This window comes from Ochotona princeps, chromosome 2, assembly GCF_030435755.1.
Source record: "Ochotona princeps isolate mOchPri1 chromosome 2, mOchPri1.hap1, whole genome shotgun sequence".
Classification (NCBI taxonomy): Eukaryota; Metazoa; Chordata; class Mammalia; order Lagomorpha; family Ochotonidae; genus Ochotona; species Ochotona princeps.
In genome coordinates this window covers 160,234,774-160,253,666 of record NC_080833.1, presented here as the reverse complement: position 1 = coordinate 160,253,666, position 18,893 = coordinate 160,234,774, and the positions used below count along the sequence as shown (strand labels likewise).

The 18,893-nt window shown below is 49.7% G+C and overlaps 1 protein-coding gene and 1 pseudogene across 1 annotated transcript in view; both read right to left on the bottom strand.

Annotated features, from left to right (window-relative positions):
* KLHL20 (kelch like family member 20) overlaps positions 1 to 18,893 on the bottom strand; it is a 56,735-nt gene that overhangs the window by 22,606 nt on the left and 15,236 nt on the right. The window contains exons 4-6 of the mRNA XM_004596283.4: positions 14,268 to 14,426; positions 13,310 to 13,404; positions 9,320 to 9,435 (exon numbers count right to left, since the gene is read on the bottom strand). Of these exons, the coding sequence (XP_004596340.1) occupies positions 9,320 to 9,435; positions 13,310 to 13,404; positions 14,268 to 14,426 (370 nt within the window). The remainder of the gene's footprint in view (positions 1 to 9,319; positions 9,436 to 13,309; positions 13,405 to 14,267; positions 14,427 to 18,893) is intronic.
* Positions 7,689 to 8,494, bottom strand: LOC105942401 (signal peptidase complex subunit 2-like; annotated as a pseudogene).

Here is an 18,893-nt window from a genome sequence, read left to right as displayed (position 1 = left end):
AGCTCTTCCAGGTCTCCCATGCGGGTACAGGGTCCCAAGGCTTTGGGCCATCCTCGACTGCTTTCCCAGGCCACAAGCAGGGAGCTGGATGGGAAGTGGGGCTGCCGGGATTAGAACCGGCGAGCGCCCATATGGGATCCAGGTGCGTTCAAGGCGAGGACTCTAGCCGCTAGGCCATGGCACTGGGCCCATGTCCATGTCCATGCTGCAATCCCTAGGCTGTTCTCCGAGATGGGACCTCTAAGGACGTAAACAGTTTAGGTGATGCCGTAAGGGCGGGAACCTAATTCAGTCAATTCCTGAGAAGAGGCACCGTGGGCCCTGGCCCTGTGCTGGTCCTCCCCACTGCTTGCCCCTCTGTCTCCTCTCTTGTGGACACAACAAGAAGGCACCGTCTACAAGCCAGGAGAATCTGCTTCAGAAACGGACTGGCTGGGACTTGATTTTGGACCTATAGTCTCCAGAAGTATAAGAAAAAATATAAAAGCTGGCCCAGTGGCATTGAATGCTAATCCTCTCCCTGAGGTGCCAACATCCCATTCTGATGCTGGTTTGAGTCCCAACTGCCCTACTTCCAGGCGAGCTCCCTGATGATGGCTTGGGAAGGCAGTGGAGGATGGCCCCGGTCCCTGCGCCCCTGCAGCATGTGGAGTCCCAGGAGGAAGTCCCAGGAGGAAGCCCCGGCTCTCAGCTTTGTACCGGCTCAGCTCTGGTTGTTGCAGCCATGTGGGAAGTGAACCAGCGATGGAGGATTTCCCCCGTTCTCTAATTCTTTCTAATTCTTTCTCTAATTCTTTGAAGTAAAAATAAATAAATCTTAAAAACCAAAAACGAGTGAATAACCTAAATAAGTGAAAAATAATTTAAACATCATTCTTGAGTATTTTGTTATTGCAGACTGAGTAAACTAACAGAGTAATTGTGCCCACCCTGCCACCCCCCAAAACACTCTTACGCTTGCGGCCTTTGAGTGGACACACAGTTTCATGTATATGAGATGTTATTTCCAATTACTTCAGGCAGATTTGGTTAAAAAACGCTACCCTAAAGAAAGCAACTTCCAGAAAGTATCTAGGTTTAAGTTTTGAGCTACTAACTCTAAAAACTAAACAATCACAGACACCCGTAAACTCTAATTCTAGGAAAACGCTAAGCAACAAGAAGCTTAAGGGAAGCAACAGCAAAGACAAGAAATGAAGATGCCCACATTAGTGAGATGCCATGGAGAGCTGCTTGGCTGTAGACCTAAACTTAGCCTGAAATGCTTACTTCCACCGAGTGATAAAGACAGTAGGAGGATCTGCATATCCAGGGTTAAGTGAGAATGAGGGACTTTGCATCTCAAAGATGTTTGAAACAAAACTGCAATAAATACTAATACAAGCTGAAGACTTACTTTAAAAAAACAGATTTATTTTTATTAGACGGTTAGATATATAGAGAGCAGGAGAGACAGAGAGGAAGATCTTCTGTCCGATGATTCACTCCCCAGTGGCTGCAGCGGCTGGAGCTGTGCCGATCCAAAAGGAGCCTCCTCCGGGTCTCCCAAGCAAGTGCAGGGTTCCAAGCTTTGGGCCGTCCTCGGCCACTTTCCCAGGCCACAAGCAGGGAGCTGGATGGGAAGTGGAGCTGCTGGGATTAGAACTGGTGCCCATATGGGATGTTGGCACATGCAAGGTGAGGACTTCAGTGCCAGGCCCGAATTTTTACCTTTTTTTTTTTTTAAGATTTATTTATTTTTATTGAAAAGGCGGATATACAGAGAGGAGGAGAGACAGAAAGGAAGATCTTCCCTCTGATGGTTCTCTCCCCAAGTGGCTGCCACTGCTGGTGCTGAGTCAATGTGAAGCCAGGAGCCAGGAGCTCATCTGGGTCTCCAACGTAGGTGCAGCATCCCAAAGCTTTGGGCCGTCCTCGACTGCTTTCCCAGGCCACAAGCAGATAGCTGGATGGGAAGCGGGGCTGCCGTGATTAGAACCAGCGACCATATGGGATCCCAGCGTGTGCAAGGCGAGGACTTTAACCACTACACTATCGTGCCGGGCCCCGGAAGTTTTACTTTTAAGCAGAGACAAATGAGACAAGATTAAAGTTATGCCAGTTAAGCTTAGATCTGAACAAGATAAAAAGAAAAAGCAAGGAAAATAAATACCAGCATTAATCAAAATTTCTGTATTGCCTACACAATTTTATAATTAGAAAAAAAATTATAAAACTGGGTTATCTCTCATAAAGAAGGCAGTATTTATAATTTACTACAGCTATTGACATGCGCTTTGTGTTTTTCGTTTCCATCAATCAGGGTGGGTCAGTGCTATTATCTCACTAATGTTTAATTATTCTTCACTGAGTGCCTACTCTGATAAGACTGTTACTCAGTCTAGAATCCAGATAAACTGGAAATTACTCTTACTGTTGCGATAAAAAAAAAAACAGTACAAAACACAAAATGCCAAGGTGAAATGGCCTGTGCCAGTAGGGAATGCAACACCCGACCAGCACTCCTCCCACTGGTTTAGGTGAGGGACGAGAGTGTGATGGGCAGAGCCGGGGAGAGATGCGATACTCATTGGTTCCAATAGAGGTCGGGGCTCAGAAGAGAACCAACCCAGGGGTTACAACCAGCTGCTGATCGGAGTGGTGGACGGTGGCGGGCACTGTGCTTACTAATAGTACATGTAGGAGCCTGGACTGGGAATGCCTCAAAGTTTTTTTTAGGGGGATTCCCCTGAACAAAATGGAGGAATCAAAGCATTAATCAAAAAAAGATGGAAAATGGAGTAGATGAATCAACCACCTCAGCTTTATGCTTGCAGCGGAAAACTGGACAAGGGGAAACCCTAAGATGGACTACGTCAATCAGTGGACTCTGCACCAGCCTCATCATACCTGGACTGTTGCTGATGATATGTTGGTGCTTCTAATTGATCGAGGTGACGCTCTGCTGGCTCTGCCTACAAACCTGAGAGGGCCTCCCTAAGAGGCCGTTGAACTTGAACTGGACAAGTGGGATGCTGGACTCTGTATGGTGTAAACTTTTAATTAGGGAATCTCAACGGAACTTGAGCTGTGGTTATGCATCAAGGTGAAGGAATTCATGATGGGGGAAGGGTTTGGGGTGAAGGGGGGGAAATCCCAGTACCTATGAAATTGTGTCATGTAATGCAATGTAATTAATGAATAAATGAATATTAAAGAAAAAAAATTACTCTTACTCTCCAATCATTAACAATAATAGCAGAGGATGAACTGGACGCCAAATTGGCAATATGCCATTCTGAGATCAATAGTTAAGAGTGTGTGATCGTGAAACTGATCCAATCCTATTGGCTTACTAGTACGGCAAAGTGTGGCTGCATTAACATTATGGTCCTATCAGAACAGGCAAAAGGGATCTTTGTCAAGAGTCACATACTGAAAATGTGTCACCTGCCAGCTCATGATCCTGCCATACTGTCAGAGTGTAACAGGAAGCAGCAGCTGCTTCATCTGACGGGAGCTGTCATCCCAGGGTCCCCGATGTGGAGCATGCTTTGAGGGTTCTGCTCCAGAGGTTTCTAAAGTTCTGACATAATGTCAACGTCGCTGATCCAAGGATGAGGAAATGCTCCCAAGGACCGCTGGCTGACCTAGTCCATCTTAGAGTCTCCATTCACCAATGCTTGGCTACAGTAGTTGTTCAATTTGTTCTGCTCTCCATGCTCTGCTATGTGCAACAGACTGGTCTGGTCTGACCCACGCCCCATTCGGCTTTTATATATACCAATGGGAGCTACAGCCTAGCTCAGCGCAACGGACCCCATTATCCTGCTACACGTATGCTGGTCAGTGCTACCGCCTGTCTAGCCAGGTCTACCCTTAGCCCTGGTTCTTATGCTCACCAGTGGGAGCTGGAGTGCCCACAATTTCCCTACTAGGCCCACTCCCAGTCCCAGATCTTATACTTTCCAGGTAGTTCTGCAGTCTAGCCTGACAGGACTTGCCCCCCAACCCAGCACTTGCCAGCTGATGCTGTGGCAAAGCCTGATTAGCTTGCACTTAACTCCGGCTCATGCACACACTAGTGGATAGTCGCTTGGCCCAGCTTAGCTCTCCCCATAAGCCAGCCCACATGCAGACCAATGGTGTTGCAGACCTGCCTAACCTGGTCTGCCCCAGGTTGCAATTCTCATGCTTACCAGCAGGAGCAGTCACCCAGCAAGGGAGCATCTGCTGACACCCTAGTGGACTCACCCCATCCACCCAAGGTCCTATGTGTGCTGATGGGTGCTGTTGCCCAGTCTGGCATGGCTTGCCTCATCTCCCCAAGCACTGCTGGGTGCTGTAGTCTAGCCCAGCCTAGAATTACCCCAGTCCCAGAAACAATGTGAATTGGTTGGTGTTTCAGCCCCAACTGGCCGGTCTTGCACCCCTTTGGTTCTCAGATCTGCCAGGGGGTGCAATGAACTGGCCCAGCCTGGCCCACCAACAGACCTGACCACATGTACTCCAGCAGGTACTGTCACCTGGCTTGGTCTGGCCTGCTCCTTGCCTTGGTTCTTGTACTCACCTGTAGGGACTGGGTCCTGACAGAGGAGTTCCCCAAGCTCCTCTATCAACTTACCTCCCAGGGGCAGACATGGCACACACCAGTGGGTTTTTAGCCCAGAATGACTTGGCCTATCTGCTGTCCTGCCATGTATATAGTGGCCTTGTCCAACCAGCCCTTCCTGATCCTCCCCCAGACTTTGCTCTTGCATGGTTCAGTGGGTGCCAACACTTACCCCAGCCCATTCTACATGCACCCTGGCTCTCGCAAGCACCAGCAGGTGCTGGAGCCTAGCCCAGTTTGGCAACCCCAGACCTAGTCTACATCCATGCCGAGGTACACTGCAGTCCTGTCCAGTGCTGTTTGCTGCCCCCATTTTGGCTCTTCTACTCACCAGTGGGAATTACAACTCAGCTGGGGTATCCCCTTAGCTCCCAACCACAGAACTTGTGTATGCCAGTGATTGCTCTGATTCAGCCTGGCATAGACCATCCTGTCTTGACCTTTGCCATCATGTGCTGCAGCCTGGCCTGGCTGGTGCGCGCCCAGGCCCAGCTCTTGAACTTGTGGGTGCTATAGCTTTGTCCTGCCCAGTCTTCTCCCATCCCTGGCTTTCATGTATGCCAGTAGGTGTGATAGCCTATCCCAGCATGGCCTGCACTCCATTCTGCCTCCTGCATATGCCAATGTGCTAAGGTTTGGCCTGGCCTGTCCCAGTCCACTCCCACCCCCCACACAAGCAACTCACACATAGTCGACAAGTATAGCAGCCTTGCCCAGCCTGACCAACACCCAGGCCTGAATCATGTCCTCACCAGTGGGAGCTACAGCCCACCAAGGAAGTTCTCCAAGTTCCCCCACCAGGCCCACTCCCAGACCTAGATTTCATGTGTGCCAGCGGGAGCTAGGCCCTTACCCAGCATAGTTTGGCCCCTCTGTCTTGGGCTGTGTGTGTGTGCTGCTAGATGTCATGGTCTGGTCAGCCCCACATCTTATTCCTGGCTGCACCTACGGTTGCTGCAGCCTGGACCTGCCTAGTCCGTTCCCAATCCCAGTACCCATGAGTGTCAGGGAGTTCAATGGTCATGGTCTAGCTCAGTCCGTTACTACAGTCTGTTTGCAGCTCTAGAGCAAACCAACAGATATTACAGTTCCACAGAATCTGCCGCTAGACCTGGCTCTCTAGCGTGCTGGTTAGTGTCACGGCACAGCCTGATGCTACCGGTCCCATTTTGACACAGTGGTGTGTACTGTGATCTAGCCCAACCAGGCAGGCCCCCAGCTCTAGCTTTAGTGTACACCGGTGGGTGGCAGTCAGCAGTGGTCAATGCTAACTAGCCCATGCTAACTAGCTAAGGTCTCCCATGTAGGCAGGTGCACTGGTCTGACCCAAAAAGCTTCTCCAGCTTCCCTCCTCCAAACTGCTTGGTCTTAGTCCCCTTGCTACCTGCAAGGACAGTCACCTTTTCAGTGGAAGTCATTCCTCACCTGCAACATACTCCCTTTAGCAGTCTTCTTTCCCACATATCCCATAACCCCTTCCCTGTGAAATCCACAGTTCCTTTCCCCAGGAGCACACAGCCAGGTCTTCCCAAACCCAATTTTCTTGTGGGGTGGCCTGCTGGCTTGGAGCTCTCCCTGCCCACCAGGGACCCAACGTCACACAAGGGTCCTCAGACCTGGTCCTCTGACACGCATGCTGGCCTGCGAACTTACTCCTCCACCCACAAGTGCTCGACCCCAGGCCCACCAGCACAGGGCCTTTCCCTCCCCGCCCCCACCTGCCCTTGGGACCAAAGGATGTGCACAGTCCGAGACGGCCCCTCAAGTGAGCCGCCCCAGAGCCCCAGAGCTTGCATAAGAGAGCGAAGCTGGCGGTGGCTCCCATGAGTCAGGATGTGAAAGAAAAACGTTTTTTTTTTTCTGTTTTAAACAAATTAAAATGCTATATATTTTTCAAATTCTCCCCTAGTCAGACACACACCCCCACAAAAATGGTGTGTGAAGGAAAGCTGTCATACACAAGAAGTTGTATCCTGAATTCTCAAACAGCTGTTGAAACAGGAATTAACAAAGTCACCAAGGGGTTAACAGGTTTTAAAAACTGAGTCTTCAAATGCTGCATGGCACAAAGCTATACTATATAAGTACAAAGGAAAAAGTCTGCACGGTTTTTAGCAAAAATGCTTTTCCAGAAAAGCAAATAAAATAATATGATCAGCAGACCGAATAGGCTACAGCTAGACACCAGAGCTACAACTTCTCATGTCTGCGCTAGAAAATTCTAGTTATCCAGAAAGGACTAAGTTCTCAGGACACAACAGGAACATTTTGTTTTTTATTATATTTTTGACAATCTTTATATAGTTAATTAGGGTAAAAAGGTTCAAGGGCTACAGGAAAGTGGGTAAGACTATCATTTCCATATTGTTTCCTTCATGTATCTGAGGTAAAGGGGGATACTGAGGGAGAAGCCCCACCCAGTTTCCCACCCACCCCAGGCCCCGGACGTGGGGCATGCTCAGAGATTCTTGCTCAAGTGGTTTTGATAGTTCAACAGCTATGAATTGCTGCTAATCTCACCATTCCAAGCACGATGAGGTCGCTGAAGAATTCACTGATTGACATAATCCATCACGGAGTCTCTGTATGCCCAGTATTTCGCTGCCAACACAGAGCTGAGGTGGTTGATTGACTTGTTCTGTCTTCTGTGTTAGGGTTCTGAGTCTGCATTCGATTGGGGAGATCCCCAAAGAAACTTCGTCTGAAGTATTCCCAGACCAGATTCTTGTATGTACTAGCAAGTACAGGACCTGGCACGGTCCATTGCCCTGATCAGCTAGTAGTTGCATTTGCTGGGTTGGTTCTGTTTTCAGCCCCAACTTTCAGTGGAACCAATGGGTGTTGCATCCAGCCTGGTTCTGCCTAGCACATACTTGGCCTTCACATAAACCAGTGGAAGCTGCTGCCTAGTCAGAGCGACCCTCAATAACCCCCAACAGGCCTGCTCTCCACCCTGGTTTGCCAGTATGTATAGCAGACTAGTCCAGTCTGTCCCACATCCCATTTGGCTCTTGTACACGTCAATGGGTATTAAAGCTTAGTTCCATCTAACCAGCTCAACTATCGATCCCTCACGGATGCTGTAGGGTGCCTCTCTGTCTAGCCACCCCAGCCCCACAACAGGAACATTTTTAACACTCTTACTTTACCCATTTTATGTTGTTTCTTCCCTCCACCCACTGGGTAATTCAGCATGAGCCAGCATAAACTGGGCCACTTCTAGAGTTGGTGATTTTATTTTTCTTTCTGTGGCAAGGCTGTTCTGGAGCCTGGCTATCTCAGGTTCATATGCACCCATGACCAGCGTTCCACTGTGGTCAAAAACTTAGCAATGGACTTGGTGCATTCAGCTTCCTGTTCCTGCTTTGTTCCTCCACTGATGAAAGTCAGCTTCAGGGTGCATTTGTCATCGAACCTTTTGAGACTGGAGGACAACTGCCAAACATCAACAGGATCCATTCCTGTAGAATCTTCCCCGTGGGCCACGAGAAACATGCTCTTCTCCTCATATGAGGTATAAATAGTAAGAATCCCCCTCATCACAAAATAGGACATGACGCACAAGGCCAAAACGGGCTTGGACTCCGGAAATGGGTGGATGTAATCCCGATCAAAGCCACTATTGCAAAGAAGCAGGAGATCGTACGGGTGGTAAGGCGACTGTCAATTAAGCCAAAATTCTCCACATACTTATACTTTTCCAGAAGCACCTTTTTGGCGGAATCATCCAGAGAGGTTCACTGCTGATCCATCCCACTTATCAATTTTTACAGGTTTATCATCAATCTTCCACTTATCCAACAAGCCGCTGCGGCCACTACTTGTCCCGCCGCTGGGACCACCACCAGCCCCAGCACCGCCTCCGCCACCACTGCTCCCGTCCTGTGCAGCCAACGCAGCCATCTTGTCTGCCACCGCATGTCCCTCCCCTCCCAAGAAAAAGTTTTAAAGAATAAACTACTGTGGGTTGAGTGTGCCCCATCTGAAACGCAGCTGGGCTTTGGAACATCTGCACAGAGCGCCGGCTGAGCACCCAATCCAAACATTCAAAGCCTGGAACCCCCGAGTGCTGACAAAGCGCAAACAGTTTCAGGTGTTTCAGCGAGGGCTGCCCAACAAGGAAGAAGTTTTACTGAACTATGAAAATGTAGTTACTCATTTGAACAGGGAGCTGACTTTACATGGACAGAACTGAAGCACTTAAAATACAAAGATCTCAATGGTTCAGAGGTTGACAGTAGGAACACAATACCACAGAGTTGTTTGGGGGCTCCACCTGGGTTACCTGGGAAATGGTGTAACTGTGAGGTAACTTGCACATTGCATGGAAATTGATGCATTTCCACCGAACATTCACTGCCCGACTGAATCTACGTAAGAATGTTAACTGTTAGATAATGGCTAAGAACTAAACTGCAAAGTGGCTTATCTTTTGTTTTATGGTATGATCAATTGGCATTACACTTCCAAAACAGAATAAATGAATGAATTCGAAGAACAATATATTAATTAGGTGTCCAAATGTTTCAAAGTTTGGGCTTGTCAACAAAATAGAATATTTTGACACATGGTTGCTACCCTGAGTTCTCAGCTGGAGACTAGTACGCTTAGTGAAATAAGCCAGTCCCAAAATGATCTTGTTATATTCTTTATGACAGTAAATATTCCAGTTTTTCCAATGATTATTCCAATGCCAGTCCCTCGGCCACCGCGCACGCGGACGCCCACCTGCGAACAGCACCTCCCCGCAGCGGATGGGCTTGCGCGGCCTCGTCCGGGGGCCCTGCATCAGGGGTCGCTCCTGAGGCAGCAGCAGGTAGTTCTTGGCCTCATCCACCAAGTCTCTGCAGAAAACAGAAATGCTGTCTTTACTCCAAATGTCCAGAGACCCTGCTAGCCAAGCCCCAACGCCGCTTAGGGATAACACGCGGTGGAGGGGGAGCCAGCGTAAGTCAACTGAAATCACACCAACCATTGAAACTGAGCCGGACAGGAAAGCGGTCTGCCAGTCCTGCTGTGAGTTGGGAACTAACCGGTATTTTCATTGTGATCTCACATCTCAGTGAAAATTAGGCTAACATCAAACACACTTAGAATCAGCAATCTCCTATGGGGAACACTTACAATTAGATCACCAGCCTGCGCATATCTAGATAGATCCATCGATCTATCTATATCCATCCATCCATCCACCCATCAGGTCCTGCAGGATACGGAAAAGCAGTGCACAGGCAGAACCACCAGCTACCTGCTACATCAACTGTAGTTATAAAACTGTATCTAAAATTGAATTCCTAAAAAGAATACTGTACTGTGGCCTAATATTAATTTGCTCTCTGAATGGTTTAGTATTAACAAATCCACTGAGGAAAACATTTTTTTTCTTTTTAATTAAGACACTTTAAGAACCTGGTAATTATGCCTGTTAAATACAGTATCGTAAACAAACTACTGGCATGTGTAATTATTTGAGCCTTTAAATAAAAAGATTTATTTATTTCAATAGCAGAGTAACAGAGAAGAAGAGAGACAGAGATTTTCCTGTATATTTAATTTCTACATTTTCCATGCTGCAGCTCCCTAGGCTCGGGGAGTCTCCCTCCCCCAGCTGATCTCCCTCTATCATGACTATCTGCTGATTCACTCCCCAAACGGCCCACAGGCCAGAGCTGCCAGGGGTCTCCACCTGGTTGCAGGGGCTCAGGCGCTGCAGGCATCTTCCACTGCTTTTCCCGGTGGTCAGCAGGGAGCTGGACCACAGGAGGATCATGCTGGACTCCAACTGGTGTGCGTACGGAACACGGATTGAGCACCACAGGCAGTGGCTTGACATGCTTTGCCAAAGCACCTGAATTTTCTTTTTTACGACAATGTCAGCCTCCCTGTTTGACTCTTTTACGACACTCAATGACTGAGTAGTGCAAACTGTTATTGCCCCGTCCTCCCCCAATTGTGAAAGGTTTTCCTGAACCACCCTATGCTTTCACTTCTGCTAATGCTCCAAACCGTTCATTTATTCCTGCTTGGTATAGACCCAGGCATGACCCAAGAATGCACTTTCTAACCTAGGGCTGGGGCCAGGCTGAAGCCAGGAGCTAAGACTTCAAGCCAGATCTCCCACTTGACGTCAGCCATTCCATGACGTCAGCCGTCGCCTGCTGCGCCCCCAGAGTGCTAAGAACAGAAAACTGGAAACACCAACAGAGTGCAGACCTGGATGGGGCCCAAGGGTGTCCCAGTCAGCATCCCCACAGTCAGGCACACGCCTTCCTTGGGTCTGCTTTTACAAGCGACGTGAGTGGTGGCATTTGGTACCACTTGGGGATCAGAGTATGTACGTGAGATTCTCTCTTTATTCCCGCTTCCTGTTACTGGATACGTGGAAGGCAGCGGGGGGATGGCTCACGCTCTTGGGTTTCTGTGGCCCATACGGGAGGCCTGGACTGTTTCTAGGCTCTCGGGGTTGGTCCATCCCTAGCCATGTAGGAATTTTGGAGGCAAATTGACAGATGGAAGATTTCTGTCTGGCTGACTGGCTTTCAAAATACACACATCAAGAAGAGTGAGCGACCGACTCTACATGCGCCACCTCTGATCTAAACCTAAAATCATATGATACATTATGTGTTTTTCCTGCTTTGTAAAATGAAAATCAGAGTAGGCACAGCTCTTGCCAAACATTTATAATTCCTTTCTGGAAAAAATTAGAAACCCTTTCTCCCATTTTTTTTTTTTTAAGATTTATTTTTCTTGGAAAGTCAGATTTACAAAGAGGACATACAGAGATCTTGCACCCACTGGTTCATTCCCCAAGTGGCTGCAATGGCCCGAGCTGAGCCAATCCAAACCCAGGAGCTTCTTCCAGGTCTCCCACACAGGGGTGCAGGGTCCCCAGGCTTTGGACCGTCCTTGACTGCTTTCCCAGGCCACAGGTGGGGTGCTGGATGGGAAGTGGAGCAGCCGGGATACGAACCAGCGACCATATGGGATCCCAGCGCATGCAAGGCAAGGACTTTAGCCACTGGGCTACTGTGCTGGGCCCATTTCTCCCAGTTTTTAAAAATATATAACACAGTATCATCCTCTACAGTCATCCCATCAGTTCTTGTGAATTATCTTCTCTGCTTCCTAGTCATTATTTATTTTAAAGACAGAGAGAAACAGATATGGAGATCTTGGATCCACTGGCTGACTTCCCCGACATCTGCAGCAACCAGGCCAGCGCAGGCCCAACTGGGCAGCTGGGGCCCCACTCGCGTCTCCTATGTGCGCTGCAGGGACGCGGCTCCTTGAGCCATCACCTCCTGTCACCCAGGCATTCTGATACAGGTGCATGCCAGGTTTAATCACCTTAACATAAGGTCTCCCAGTCTGATCCATGTTGTCACAAATGACAAGAGGTCCTTCTTTCCAAGGGCTTGAACAGCATCCCATCACGCATGTATACCACACTTCCTTCACGCGTCCATCAGTTGATGGAGAGAATTCCAAATTTCTTTAATAACCAAGGAAGGATTAAAGGTTTATGACGTTTAAAGAACTGTAAGTATTGGTCCCGGTGCAGTAGTCTAGTGGCTAAAGTCCTTGCCTTGAACGCCCGGGATCCCATAAGGATACCGGTTTGTGTCTTGGCGGCTCCACTTCCCATCCAGCTCCCTGCTTGTGGCTTGGGAAGGCAGTCGAGGACGGTCCAAAGCCTGGGGGCCCTGCCCCTGTGTGGGAGACCCGGAAGAAGCTCCTGACTTTGGATCAGACAGGCTCGCCTCCGGCCATTGCAGTCACTGGGGAGTGAACCAGTGAATGGAACATTTCTCTGTTTATCTGCCTTTCCAATAAATAATAAATAAATCTTAAAAAAAAAAAATTATAGTACTGACTTTTTCACTTTTCTATTTGAAATATGCTGGAGGAAAACTTAATGCCAGACGATTTCACATTTGAAACAAAATCTGAAAAACTATAAAATTGGGAAATCATTAAATTTTTCATATGACTATGTTATAGACTATGCCAGTCTAGAACAGTTATGTCCCCTTTTTCTGAATATACACTTCTGGCTCTGTGGAAACCTGCCGAGGAGCACAGCGTGCTAAGCTGCTGCCCGTCACATGCCCGTCACAGCAGCATTGCTCCCATGGCAGCCGCTCTGCTGATGGCGTCAAGGGCAGGGAAGAGACCCCAGGGCGTGGCGTCTGCTCCCCGTGGAACCCCGGAGGCTGAGCTGGGTTTCCGGGTTCAGCCACCCTGGCTATTGTGCCATTTGGGGACAATGGCAGGAATGTAAGATCTACTAACCTGCCTTTCAAGTTGTTGATACCATGTTTAGCAACTGCTTTATTCTGCTCTTTCAGGTCAGGAGGTGGCAGGTCTCAACTCAGTCCCTAGCCTTAGAAGACAAGGCTAGTTCCAATCCACACTTGATATGATGGAAGAAAGTCCTCCCTCGTTCTACTTATCCCTGGGAGGGGGAGGGAAAAGGAACCATCTTCAAACTCAAGCTTGCATTAACACCTCAGAAATCTCCTTCTTTGTCCCTGTATGCCAAGAGGCACCACAACACTACTGGGAAGTGTGGTTCTCTTCAGCCTTTTCCTCTTCTAAACCCTCGCCCAGAACAAAAACCCGTCACACACTGCCTTGATCTCAGCAACCCAAATAAGGAAAGGAAGAACAAGGCGGAATGGCTAATTTATTTTTCCCAGCCAACGTCGCTCATACCTGCATTCTTCATCACTTTTGATGAGGGGGTCGGAACCCACCGTGCCCACCAGGAACTTGGGGCTAAGCAGAGGCAGGCGGACGTGCTGGAGCACCTGCAAGAGAACACGCACTGTGAGACGCACGCGCGACCATCGGGAAGTGTGTGACCCGGCCGCTGCCTGAGCTCTGCCTGAACACGACAAACAAGGAATGTGCAACTCAGTAATGTAGCATAATCAGAAAATTGCAAACATACTATTGTTATTCTAAATGCTTTAAGCTTTCAGTAATCTGGTATAAACTCTGGTAGAAGTGGACTGAAATGGATTAGTAATCCAGAAGAAGAACCCATTAAACTGTCAGACTATCACAAACCACCCTCCTCCTGAGTTCTAGTTACTTGTGGTCAATTACAGCCCAATTTGGGAAACTGTTAAGTTTTAAATAACTTTTGATATTGTACTATTATACTTTTAACTTATTATTAGTTACTGCTAATGTTTTATTCTATGTAATTTATAAGTTAAACTTTATCATAGGAATATATACAGCAAAATATATATAGGCTTAGGAACTATTCATGGCTTCCGCTGGAAGAATGTGCTGGAAGGTATCCCCTGTGCACCACAGGCAGGGCCGTGAACCTGTCGCCCAGTGCCGACTTCTGTCCCAACGTGCCCCTTTACTCTTCAAAGCGTGGCAGGACTTCTGAGTTCCAGGGATGAGAATCACGCAGCAGGGCTCCCTCCACAGGGCAAGCAGCAGCCTGGCTTCTCTTCATTCACAGGCTTTGAGCTGTGCCACAGCTGAGAGGCAGAACCGTCCCCAAACACAGGGTTGCACAGAGCAAGCTCACAAGGCCACGCGATGCATACGTCTCCAACCTCCTGTCGCTCTTTGGAAACAGATGGACTCCTTCACAGTACAAGCGACAGTGCCGTTTCCTTTCCACAGGACAAAATATGCCCGTCGTTACCTGGGGTAGCTGCGGCCGCCGCTCCTGAATACTGTATTTGACCCAGGCCATCACTGCATTGAACACTTGCTCTTCACTGCGGACATTCAGCTCGTCACTAGATATTATATCAATGAGTTGGTTGGCCGGAAGCAACATGAACTCCTCACTTTCCATCACCTGCTCAAGGGCAAGGACAAAAAAAAGCCTGTGATTGCATTTAATTTCCTGCCTCAATCTTCCCCTCTGGTTTCTCTGTTTACTTATTCTGACAGGCAGAGGGACAGAGATCAGTGAGTTGCTCTAACTGCTGGTTCACTCCCCAAACGGCTGGGCTGAGCCAAAGCCAAGGGCCAGCACCTCCATGTGGGTCCCTACCAGCAGCAGACGCCCCAGTACTTGGGCTGGCTTCCAGTGCCTTCTCGGCGTGTGAGCTGAAGGCGTGCCTGCACGCAGAGCAGCGGGAGGAAGCCGCGCTCGGATACAGGATGCTGGTACAAGAAGCGCCTGCACCAGCCGTGCCCGTCTACGGCCACACCACCCTGAACGCGCCCCATCTCGTTAGAAAGTTCCTCTCAGTACCTTCCTCCAGGGTTACAGAGCAATCATGTTTCACAGAGGAGCTGAAGTTTAACACACACCAAGAGAAAATGATAAAAACAGCATCCTAGCTGCAGGCAATAGCCTGGGTTGCCTTGTACCTAGGCAAGTGTCAACACTACTGGGAGAAAAGCAGCCAATAGCTACAGGCATTCTGGGCCTGGTTAATGCCAAATTTGTGTTAACTACACCAGTGTGCTGGCATAGTTGCACCTTCCTCTTTAAGAGATGTGAGGAAGGTGAGCAAGGTGGGTTAGGACATGCCATTCCAGCCCTCAGGCGGGGTGTGCAGACTGCCTGTGCGAGAGGGTCTTGGGATAATACATTCCAGGTGGGAGCGGCAGAGGGCACATGTGACAGAGGCAGAGTGACGTACGGGGCGTCCATGGACAGGACAACTGCATTCACAGGTAGGCGAGGCAGCCAAGATGGGGTAGTTCAGAGGGAAAAACTGGAGGGTGTGTTTGGGTCAGGCCAAGGCATCCACCCACTTGGGAGACCTGGGCTGACTGAGTAGCATTGCTCGCCACCAGAAAGTGCCTGCGAAAGCTGGGGCTGTAGGGCACGCCCAGTTGGGCTAGGTCACAGTACCCGCCTGTGTCAGCGCATGGCTTGGGCCATGACAGGCTAGGCTGCAGCACCCACCAGAACACCAGAGAACCGAATCTGGGGTCAGATTCTGTAGGGCACTTGCAGGTTTGCCCCTGTGGGACTGCAGCACCTGTCAGTTTACACGAGAGCTAGGGGTGGTGATGGGCCAAGCCAGGCACTCAGGGGGATAAGAACTGGGGAGAGTTTGGCTGGACCACACTGCAGCACCCAACAGTACATGCACAGGCCAGGACTGAGAGCAGACCACACCAAGCAGGGCCTTGACACCTGCAGGCTTGCATGAGACCTGGGACTGCTTGTGGGTCTGGTAGGAAAACTTGGGGAACTCCCCTATTAGGCTAAAGATCTGCTGGGGAGCACAAGAACAGGGGCTGGAGACGGGCCAGGCCAGGCTAGGCCAGGCTGCAGCACCCACTGGCAATGCACTGGAACCAGGACAGGGTGTGGGCCTATGCCTGCTGGGCTAGGGTGCAACAGCCACCAATGACAGCTGAGCCTATGGGCAGGTCATGCCAGGCTGTGTTGAACTACCTGCCCAGCACCCACAAGACCTGGGGCTGGGAATGGGCCTGGTAGGGGAACTCTGGGGATTCTCTTTGTAGGCTACAGCACCCACTGGTGGGTCCAAGAGTCAGGGTTGTAGGCTGACTGGGCTGGGCAAGACTGCAGCACCCCCTGACGTGTGTGTAGGCTGGGCCTGGGGGTGAACCAGGCTGGGCTAGGCTCTAGCACCTGCTGGCACTTGTGAGAGCCAGAATAGTTGTGGGGCAGGCCAAGTCAGGCCACTGTAACTGCTGGGTCATATGAGGGTTTGTCTGGGGGTGGGCCAGGTTGGGCTAGGCTGTAGATGCCACTGGTGAGAGCCAGAATGGGTGTGGGCAAATTGGGCTGGGCTGCAGTACCTTTCGGTGAGTGCTAGGACTGGCCACTGGCCATATCAGGCAGGGCTGCAGCACCGACTGGTGCATGCAAGATCTGGGCCTGGGAGAGGACTTGGCAGGGGAACTTGAAGAACGCACCTGCTGGACTGCAGCTCCTACTGGTGAGCAGGAGAGCCAAGCACCAGTTGGCACATGTGTGGGCCTGCTGTGGCAGCAGGCCAGACTGGGCCAGATAGGGTAGGGCTTCAATACCTGAGCCAGGCTCAGCCAGGCTGCTACAGCTGCCGGAAGGAGCTGGGATGGGGGTGTGGGGCGGACCAGGCTGAGCTGGGCCACAGTACCTGCTGGCAAATGCCCACACTGGCGACAGAGCAGGCTGGGTTAGGCTGCCACATCTGCTGGTGCAAAAAAGAGCCAGAATGGATACAGGCCAGCTGAATTAGGCTGCAGCACCAGCTCTGGCAAGAGCCAGGAATGGGTGCAAGTCATCTCAGGTTGGACCGTGGTACCCTCTAGCAGGTGCAAGATCCAGGACTGAGAGTGGGACTGGTAAGGGAACTGTGGGTTCTACCCCGCAGGGAGGCACAGCTCCTGGTGAGCACAGGCGCCAGGGCTGGGGTGGACAGGCTGGTCAAAGCAGTAGCATCAGTATACATGTGGGTTGGGTTTTGGGGCTAAGTTGCAGCATCCATGGGTGTAACCGAGAGCCAGATGACGTGGCACGGAGCAGGCTAGGCTGCAGCACATACCATCATACAGACACCAGGTCTAGGGCAGACCTGGCGGGGTTATCGGGGTTGCATCGACTAGCCCATCGTACCTGTTGGTACGTGTGAAGACTGGGCCTGTGGCGGGCTGGCTAGGTTAGGCCACAGACCGATCAATTCACACGAGAGATGGGCTGGGGGGAACTGGCCAGGCAGCCGTATCCATCAGTATGTGTGTTGGCTGGTGCAGCTGATGGACCAAACCTGAGCTTGTACTAACTGACACACACAAGAGTCACGTTTGAGGTCGCTCCAGAGGAGGTTTCTCACAGACTCCCTAGTGAGACTTCTGGCTGGACTCAAATCACAAGATGTGTGTGGTCTGACCTTGGAATGGATGTACTGGGACTGGGTCTCCTCAGTTGTTGATGCTCGCAGCGCTGACTGCAGGCCCAGACGCACAAGGGGGGCATGACAGCCAGCTCATCTAGGCCAGCAGAGGATGGAAAGCAGAACAGGTTGGAGAATTCCCCCTTGGCAGCAAGGGTCGGGTCTGTGGATGCACTGCAGTGGACTGGGTCAGACAACAGAGCTTGGAAAGATTTTCTCAGCCCTGGTGTAATGAAGCTGACAATGTCTCAGAACTATCAAGACCACCCTAGCCACACCCTCTGAACATTCCTCCGCACACTGGGGTCTCTAAGGCGTTATCAAATGGCCACTAATTCAAAGTGATACTAGCAATGAACTGAGTTCCCCACTGCCCCTGCCAGCAGGGCACAAACTTCTGAATATTTAACAGCATTTGGGGCAGTTTTGTGCTTCAGTTATTTTGAATAATTTTAAGTAAATTTCCTTTTTTTCCCTACTGCTCATTTTTCTGTTTGGCTTAGGTTACTGACCAATAGGAATCCTTGATGTAGAGAAATAAGCCTTTTGTACATCAGGAGTTGCAAATATTTTCCCTGTTTGTCTTTGACTTTTGCTTTGTTGTTGCAGCTTTGTTTGACCATGAAGAAAATTTTGGTTTTTAAAATGGTTGAACTTATCAATTTTATCTTCTACCGCACTTGATTTGTCAATTTAAGGCTTTCTTCATTTCAATTTCATAAAGGAATTGTTTCATCCCATCTTCTAATATTTCCATGGATTCATTTTGTAGTTTTAAGTTTTTGATCCACTGGGGGCTACCTAGTGAACAGGCTGATATTAAAGTGTAAATAAAATGAACTGAGTTGCTCCTTTGCTTCACACCCTATAATGTATGGTCTCCCATCGCTATTTGTTTATTTATTTATTTTTTTTTAAAAGATTTTATTATTATTGGAAAGCCGGATATACAGACAGGAGGAGAGACAGAGAGGAAGATCTTCCATCCGATGTTTCACTCCCCAAGTGAGCCGCAACGGGCCGGTACGCGCCAATCCGATGCCGGGAACCAGGAACCTCTTCCGGGTCTCCCACGCGGGTGCAGGGTCCCAGTGCATTGGATCGTCCTCCACTGCTTTCCCAGGCCACAAGCAGGGAGCTGGATGGGAAGTGGAGCAGCCGGGATTAGAACCGGCACCCATATGGGATTCCGGGGCATGTTCTAGGCGAGGACTTTAGCCGCTAGGCCACGGCGCCGGGCCCTGTTTATTTATTTTTAATTTCATTTTACGACATAGTTCCATAGGCTCTGGGAATCCCCCGGCCCCTCCCCCATGCTGAATTCCTCCATATTGTTACAGTAGTACAGATCATAGCCAGTCATGGTTCCTCACACGTTAGCAAGGTTTATTACGTCCAGGGGTATTTAGCCCCTTTCTTCAAATGAAATCATTCTGTAATATCCTCTCCATAGCTCT